Genomic DNA, 8,578 nt, shown 5'->3' on the forward strand with positions numbered 1-8,578 from the left:
AATAGTAGTGGTAGTGGTGGTGGTAATAGTAGTAGTAGCGGTAATAGTAGTAGTGGTGGTGGTGATAATAGTAGTAGTAGTAGTAGTGGTGGTGGTAATAGTAGTAGTAGTGGTGGTGATAATAGTAGTAGTGGTGGTGGTAATAGTAGTAGTAGTAGTAGTGGTGGTGGTGGTGGTGATAGTAGTAGTGGTGGTGGCAGTAATAGTAGTAGTAGTAGTGGTGGTGGTAATAGTAGTGGTGGTGGTGGTGGTGGTAATAGTAGTAGTAGTGGTAGTGGTAATAGTAGTAGTAGTAGTGGTGGTGGCAGTAATAGTAGTAGTAGTAGTAGTGGTGGTAATAGTAGTAGTAGTGGTGGTGGTGGTAATAGTAGTAGTAGTAGTAGTGGTGGTAATAGTAGTAGTGGTGGTGGTGATAATAGTAGTAGTAGTAGTGGTGGTGGCAGTAATAGTAGTAGTAGTAGTAGTAGTGGTGGTAATAGTAGTAGTGGTAGTGGTGGTAATAGTAGTAGTAGTAGTAGTGGTGGTAATAGTAGTAGTAGTAGTAGTGGTGGTGGTGGTGGTAATAGCAGTAGTAGTAGTGGTGGTAATAGTAGTAGTGGTGGTGGTGGTGGTGGTAATAGTAGTAGTAGTAGTGGTGGTGGTGGTGGTGGTGATAGTAGTAGTGGTAGTAGTAGTAGTAGTGGTAGTAGTAATAGTAGTAATAGTAGTAGTTGTGGTGGTGGTAATAGTAGTAGTAGTAGTGGTGGTAATAGTAGTAGTAGTGGTGGTGGTAATAGTAGTAGTAGTGGTGGTAATAGTAGTAGTAGTGGTGGTGGTAATAGTAGTAGTAGTGGTGGTAATAGTAGTAGTTGTGGTGGTGGTAATAGTAGTAGTAGTGGTGGTGGTAATAGTAGTAGTAGTAGTAGTGGTGGTGGTGGTAATAGTAGTAATAGTAGTAGTGTTGGTGGTGGTGGTAATAGTAGTAGTTGTGGTGGTGATAATAGTAGTAGTAGTAGTGGTGGTGGTAATAGTAGTAGTAGTAGTGCTGGTGGTAATAGTAGTAGTTGTGGTGGTGATAATAGTAGTAGTAGTAGTGGTGGTGATAATAGTAGTAGTAGTAGTGGTGGTGATAATAGTAGTAGTAGTAGTGGTGGTGATAATAGTAGTAGTAGTAGTGGTGGTGATAATAGTAGTAGTAGTGGTGATAATAGTAGTAGTAGTGGTGGTGATAATAGTAGTAGTAGTGGTGGTGGTAATAGTAGTAGTAGTAGTGGTGGTGATAATAGTAGTAGTAGTAGTGGTGGTGATAATAGTAGTAGTAGTAGTAGTAGTAGTGGTGATAATAGTAGTAGTAGTGGTGGTGATAATAGTAGTAGTAGTAGTGGTGATAATAGTAGTAGTGGTGATGGTAATATTAGTAGTAGTGGTAGTGGTGGTGGTAATAGTAGTAGTAGCGGTAATAGTAGTAGTGGTGGTGGTGATAATAGTAGTAGTAGTAGTAGTAGTGGTGCTGGCAGTAATAGTAGTAGTAGTAGTAGTGGTGGTAATAGTAGTAGTGGTAGTGGTGGTAATAGTAGTAGTAGTGGTGGTGGTGGTGGTGGTGGTGGTAATAGCAGTAGTAGTAGTGGTGGTGGCAGTAATAGTAGTAGTAGTAGTAGTGGTGGTAATAGTAGTAGTGGCGGTGGTAATAGTATTAGTAGTGGTGGTGGTGGTAATAGTAGTAGTAGTGGTAGTAACAGTAGTAGTAGTAGTAGTGGTGGTGGTGGTAATAGTAGTAGTAGTAGTGGTGGTAATAGTAGTAGTAGTGGTGGTGGTAATAGTAGTAGTAGTAGTGGTGGTGGTCATGGTGGTGGTGGTGGTGATAGTAGTAGTGGTAGTAATAGTAGTAGTAGTAGTGGTAGTAGTAATAGGAGTAATAGTAGTAGTTGTGGTGGTGGTAATAGTAGTAGTAGTAGTAATAGTAGTAGTAGTGGTGGTGATAATAGTAGTAGTATTAGTGGTGGTGATAATAGTAGTAGTGGTGATGGTGGTGGTGGTAATATTAATAGTAGTGGTGGTGGTGGTAATAGTAGTAGTAGTAGTAGTGGTGGTAATAGTAGTAGTAGTGGTGGTGATAATAGTAGTAGTAGTAGTGGTGGTGATAATAGTAGTAGTGGTGATGGTGGTGGTGGTAATATTAATAGTAGTTGTGGTGGTGGTAATAGTAGTAGTAGCGGTAATAGTAGTAGTGGTGGTGGTGATAATAGTAGCAGTAGTAATAGTAGTAGTAGTGGTGCTGGCAGTAATAGTAGTAGTAGTAGTAGTGGTGGTGATAATAGTAGTAGTAGTAGTGGTGGTGGTGGCAGTAATAGTAGTAGTAGTAGTAGTGGTGGTGGTAATAGTAGTAGTAGTAGTAGTGGTGGTAATAGTTGTAGTGGTGGTAGTAACAGTAGTAGTAGTGGTAGTGGTGGCGGTGGTAATAGTAGTAGTAGTGGTAGTAATAGTAGTAGTAGTAGTAGTAGTGGTGGTGGTGGTAATAGTAGTAGTAGTGGTAGTAACAGTAGTAGTAGTAGTAGTGGTGGTGGTGGTAATAGTAGTAGTAGTAGTAGTGGTGGTGGTGGTGGTGGTAATAGTAGTAGTAGTGGTGGTGGTGGTAATAGTAGTAGTGGTGGTGGTGGTGGTGGTAATAGTAGTAGTAGTGGTGGTGGTAATAGTAGTAGTGGTGGTAATAGTAGTAGTAGTAGTAGCAGTGGTGGTGGCGGTAATAGTAGTAGTAGTAGTAGTAGTGGTGGTGGTGGTAATAGTAGTAGTGGTGGTAATAGTAGTAGTGGTGGTGGTGATAATAGTAGTAATTGTAGAGGTGGTGATAGTACTAGTAGTAGTGGTGGTAGTACTTGTAGTAATGGGGGTGGTGGTGGTAGTAGTGGTAGAAGGGCCAGTAGTAATGCTAGTCTAGTAATAGTTGACAGCCAAAGGCTCTATACCCTGACAGTATTATTAGTGTATAGTGATAGTAGTATTAGTATTAGACAGGTAGAGACTCTATACAGTATTATTAGGGTATAGTGATAGTAGTATTACATAGGTGGAGGTTGCATACAGTATTATTAGGGTATAGTGATAGTAGTATTAGTATTAGACAGGTAGAGACTCTATACAGTATTATTAGGGTATAGTGATAGTAGTATTAGATAGGTGGAGGTTGCATACAGTATTATTAGGGTATAGTGATAGTAGTATTAGTATTAGACAGGTAGAGACTATACAGTATTATTCATGTATAGTAATAGTAGTATTAGATAGGTAGAGACTCCATATAGTATTATTAGTATATAGTAATAGTAGTATTAGATAGGCGGAGAATGGGTACAGTATTATTAGAGTATAGTAATAGTAATAGTATTATTAGATAGTTAGACTATATACAGTATTATTAGGGTATAGTGATAGTAATAGTAGTATTACATAGGTAGAGACTATACAGTATTATTAGTGTATAGTAGTAGTAGTTTTAGATAGGTGGAGGCTCCATACCTGGACACGGACCTCAAGGAGGTTGACCTTCATGGCCAGGAGCTCCCGGCTGTAGACGTCAGGGTAGTGGGACTTCTCAAAGGCCTTCTCCAACTCATGGAGCTGGAAGGTGGTGAAGGTGGTGCGGTTACGCCGGTGCTTCTTCTTAGGGCGGTCCTCCTTTGGAGGCTCATGGGACTTTTCCCCACTGGACACCCCCTTCTGGAGGTCTCCCAGGTCCCCGTCACACTTGTCCCTGGAGAAAAGGCCTGACTCTGAAGGGAGACAGTAGAACAGGAGAGACGTGTATGTTTAGGTATCTGTCTTCTTGCTCTCGGGTTCCTTCGGCAGTGCCAGTTCTACTTACCAAAAGCGACCTAATATGCAGTTCTCTCTACGGGTGATTTCATAGTCCCATGGGGACAGATGCCACCTGTTAAACCTGAGTGTCCTCATGTGCCCTGGGAATGGACAGCTCTAATCTACACCAAGACTGTACTTGTCCTCTGCACTGCATCCTTTCTAAGAAAACAGGGTGAGGTTGAAGCCCCTCTACACATGGCTGATGGATGGTAGAAAACAGGGTGAGGTTGAAGCCCCTCTACACATGGCTGATGGATGGTAGAAAACAGGGTGAGGTTGAAGCCCCTCTACACATGGCTGATGGATGGTAGAAAACAGGGTGAGGTTGAAGCCCCTCTACACATGGCTGATGGATGGTAGAAAACAGGGTGAGGTTGAAGCCCCTCTACACATGGCTGATGGATGGTAGAAAACAGGGTGAGGTTGAAGCCCCTCTACACATGGCTGATAGATGGTAGAAAACAGGGTGAGGTTGAAGCCCCTCTACACATGGCTGATGGATGGTAGAAAACAGGGTGAGGTTGAAGCCCCTCTACACATGGCTGATGGATGGTAGAAAACAGGGTGAGGATGAAGCCCCTCTACATATGGCTGATAGATGGTAGAAAACAGGGTGAGGATGAAGCCCCTCTACACATGGCTGATAGATGGTAGAAAACAGGGTGAGGTTGAAGCCCCCTACACATGGCTGATGGATGGTAGAAAACAGGGTGAGGATGAAGCCCCTCTACACATGGCTGATAGATGGTAGAAAACAGGGTGAGGTTGAAGCCCCTCTACACATGGCTGATAGATGGTAGAAAACAGGGTGAGGTTGAAGCCCCTCTACACATGGCTGATGGATGGTAGAAAACAGGGTGAGGATGAAGCCCCTCTACACATGGCTGATAGATGGTAGAAAACAGGGTGAGGATGAAGCCCCTCTACACATGGCTGATAGATGGTAGAAAACAGGGTGAGGTTGAAGCCCCTCTACACATGGCTGATGGATGGTAGAAAACAGGGTGAGGTTGAAGCCCCTCTACACATGGCTGATGGATGGTAGAAAACAGGGTGAGGATGAAGCCCCTCTACACATGGCTGATGGATGGTAGAAAACAGGGTGAGGATGAAGCCCCTCTACACATGGCTGATGGATGGTAGAAAACAGGGTGAGGTTGAAGCCCCTCTACACATGGCTGATGGATGGTAGAAAACAGGGTGAGGATGAAGCCCCTCTACACATGGCTGATGGATGGTAGAAAACAGGGTGAGGTTGAATGCCGATTACACATGGCTGATGGATGGTAGATCTAATCAGAGCTTGTTAATTAATTAATCCAAATCAATTGAGGCTCAAGATTATCATCAGATCGTTGACTCGGTAATAAACATGTGAGGCAGGAAAAGTGGTCTCCTTATGCTATGCTGTAATGTTACAGTAATAGAGGGTTATAATGTTATGTAATGTTCTAATAAACAAGGATTGTTCAGGAAGAAATACTTGGTACACCAGTCCCTTATTCATCCCAGCCAGGCCTACTATATCTTATCCAAGCCTGGTCCTAGATCTGGTTGTGTAAAGGTAGAAACGTTAAATCCAACATTGTAGCTATACTGTACTGATAAACTGTAGTCTCTGAATCTTGAGAAAATGACAATCCAAGCACAGTGTGCTTTCAACTGTCCCTGTCTTTCCTCCTGGATGAGGTCAGCACCGTATGCTTTCAACTGTCCCTGCCTTTCCTCCTGGATGAGGTTAGCACCGTATGCTTTCAACTGTCCCTGCCTTTCCTCCTGGATGAGGTTAGCACCGTATGCTTTCAACTGTCCCTGCCTCCTGGATGAGGTTACCACCGTATGCTTTCAACTGTCCCTGCCTCCTGGATGAGGTTACCACCGTATGCTTTCAACTGTCCCTGTCTTTCCTCCTGGATGAGGTCAGCACCGTATGCTTTCAACTGTCTCTGTCTTTCCTCCTGGATGAGGTTAGCACCGTATGCTTTCAACTGTCTCTGTCTTTCCTCCTGGATGAGGTTACCACCGTATGCTTTCAACTGTCCCTGCCTCCTGGATGAGGTTAGCACCGTATGCTTTCAACTGTCCCTGTCTTTCCTCCTGGATGAGGTTACCACCGTATGCTTTCAACTGTCCCTGTCTTTCCTCCTGGAAGAGGTTAGCACCGTATGCTTTCAACTGTCCCTGTCTTTCCTCCTGGATGAGGTTAGCACCGTGTGCTTTCAACTGTCCTTGCCTTTCCTCCTGGAAGAGGTTACCACCGTATGCTTTCAACTGTCCCTGTCTTTCCTCCTGGATGAGGTTAGCACCGTATGCTTTCAACTGTCCCTGTCTTTCCTCCTGGATGAGGTTAGCACCGTATGCTTTCAACTGTCCCTGTCTTTCCTCCTGGATGAGGTCAGCACCGTATGCTTTCAACTGTCCCTGCCTTTCCTCCTGGATGAGGTTAGCACCGTATGCTTTCAACTGTCCCTGCCTTTCCTCCTGGATGAGGTCAGCACCGTATGCTTTCAACTGTCCCTGTCTTTCCTCCTGGATGAGGTTAGCACCGTATTCTTTCAACTGTCCCTGCCTTTCCTCCTGGATGAGGTTAGCACCGTATGCTTTCAACTGTCCCTGTCTTTCCTCCTGGATGAGGTCAGCACCGTATGCTTTCAACTGTCCCTGTCTTTCCTCCTGGATGAGGTTAGCACCGTATTCTTTCAACTGTCCCTGCCTTTCCTCCTGGATGAGGTTAGCACCGTATGCTTTCAACTGTCCCTGTCTTTCCTCCTGGATGAGGTCAGCACCGTATGCTTTCAACTGTCCCTGCTTCCTGGATGAGGTTAGCACCGTATGCTTTCAACTGTCCCTGCCTCCCCTCCTGGATGAGGTTAGCACCGTATGCTTTCAACTGTCTCTGTCTTTCCTCCTGGATGAGGTTACCACCGTATGCTTTCAACTGTCCCTGCCCTTCCTCCTGGAAGAGGTAATGTAAGTAAACATTGTGACTACTCATTTTACTGTGGAGAAGTGAAAGTCTTGGATATAAGTCTTAGATTGTTTTACTCTTATATGAACTGCTATTTCACTGATGTTGTTGCTGTATATGTTATAGATGTTTATGAGCAGTTATTAGCGCCTATGTTGTGCATTATAATGCATTATGCATGTCTCATAAGAGGGTAATCATAGAAAGTGTTATTTAAAAAAATATATTATTTAACCTTTATTTAACTAGGCAAGTCAGTTAAGAACAAATTCTTATTTACAATGACGGCCTAGGAACAGTGGGTTAACTGCCTTGTTCGGGGGCAGAACGACAGATTGTTACCTTGTCAGCTCGGGGATTCGATCTAGCAACCTTTCGGTTACTGGCCCAACTCTCGAACCACTAGGCTACCTGCCGCCCTTTACCTTGTCTTCATGTAATAAACAACATCACCTAATCAATCAATGAATGAACCTATAAATCAATAACAACCATGGTACTGACCGTGAAAGACAGAGTGCTGGGTGCTGTCCTCCAGGCTGGCCAGGTATCTGTAGGGGTCTGACTGACCCTGCTTCCCCTGGTGTTCCTCCAGGCCCTCAGTGTCCACTTCCTGGGTCCGTTCGGACCCTACAGGAGTGAGCAGGGGGTACTGGTCCTTACTGAAGCCCGGGATCAGGTCAGCGCTGTGGAGCCGGCCTTCTCCGCTAGACCCTCCTCCCTTCACCATGTCATGGTAGTTGTCTGATGACAGGCAGCCATCGTCCATCATTCCCAACGTATCCATTGACAAATATGTCCAAGAAAAGAAGGATGCTGTCAAAGAGCACTTTGATGGGGGATGCAGATCTGTCTGTCCTTGGACTTCCTGTCAGTCTGCAAAGCAGGGAAAGTTAGACACGTTGATCTCATGAACAAAGGGTTTTGCAGAAGGGTTCTGTTGTGAAAGTGCCTCTTGTTAATATTGTGTCGTAGCCCTTTCCTGCAGTCGATTGACCAGAAATGCCGTCTAGTGGCCTCAAGGGTGGAATGTTATTAATATTTTTCATAATTTCATAATTAGTCAACATATATATTTTTTACGCACCGAAAATCCAGTGTTTTTATGTCAAACGGTTTTGTTATATTTCAGTCTTCTGTGATGTATATAAAGTGTAATATTGGGATGCAAACTCAAAATGTAATACATTTCAACTCTATATATGACGTGGTACAGGTGTCTTCCTTTTTTTAAACCCATAACCATGTGTGTGAGGTTTTATACTTTTGTTTCAAAGTATATTTGTTTAAGACTACCAAGAATCACTGTGTGACAATGATTTAGCCCACTGCAGTAAAAGGTTATGCAATGACATATTGGTTGTAATGCATATTACTACGGTAACAATCAATTTCCCTTAATTTGGAAAACGTCTGGGTATATTTGACGCTGATATGAACAATTCACATCTGATACTACTTGACATGTATTCATTATGGTCAATGCATGAATGAACCTGGACTTATTTCTGTATCTGACTTTGTCACATGTGCACCAGTTCGCATTAACATACACTATCTCTTTCATAAAACAATGTCAATTTGCCAGTTAGTTAAAAAATCTGATCTGAAATTATCAACATGTGTTGATCAAATCATATGTTATGTATAGCTACAGTAGCTACATTTATCAACAAGAGCAAATAATATGTTATGTAAAGCTAGCTACATTTATCAACAAGACCAATAAAGTATGTGATGTAAAGCTAACTACATTTATCAACAAGACCAATAAAG

At 43.2% G+C, this 8,578-nt stretch overlaps 1 protein-coding gene across 1 annotated transcript in view; it reads right to left on the bottom strand.

Moving 5' to 3' along the window:
* LOC139571551 (retinal homeobox protein Rx2-like) overlaps positions 1 to 8,578 on the bottom strand; it is a 32,749-nt gene extending 24,171 nt beyond the window's left edge. Inside the window, exons 1-2 of the mRNA XM_071394536.1 lie at positions 7,307 to 8,578; positions 3,493 to 3,746 (exon numbers count right to left, since the gene is read on the bottom strand). Of these exons, the coding sequence (XP_071250637.1) occupies positions 3,493 to 3,746; positions 7,307 to 7,589 (537 nt within the window). The 5' untranslated portion in view covers positions 7,590 to 8,578. The remainder of the gene's footprint in view (positions 1 to 3,492; positions 3,747 to 7,306) is intronic.

The sequence above is a fragment of the Salvelinus alpinus genome, chromosome 3 (assembly GCF_045679555.1).
Source record: "Salvelinus alpinus chromosome 3, SLU_Salpinus.1, whole genome shotgun sequence".
Classification (NCBI taxonomy): domain Eukaryota; kingdom Metazoa; phylum Chordata; class Actinopteri; order Salmoniformes; family Salmonidae; genus Salvelinus; species Salvelinus alpinus.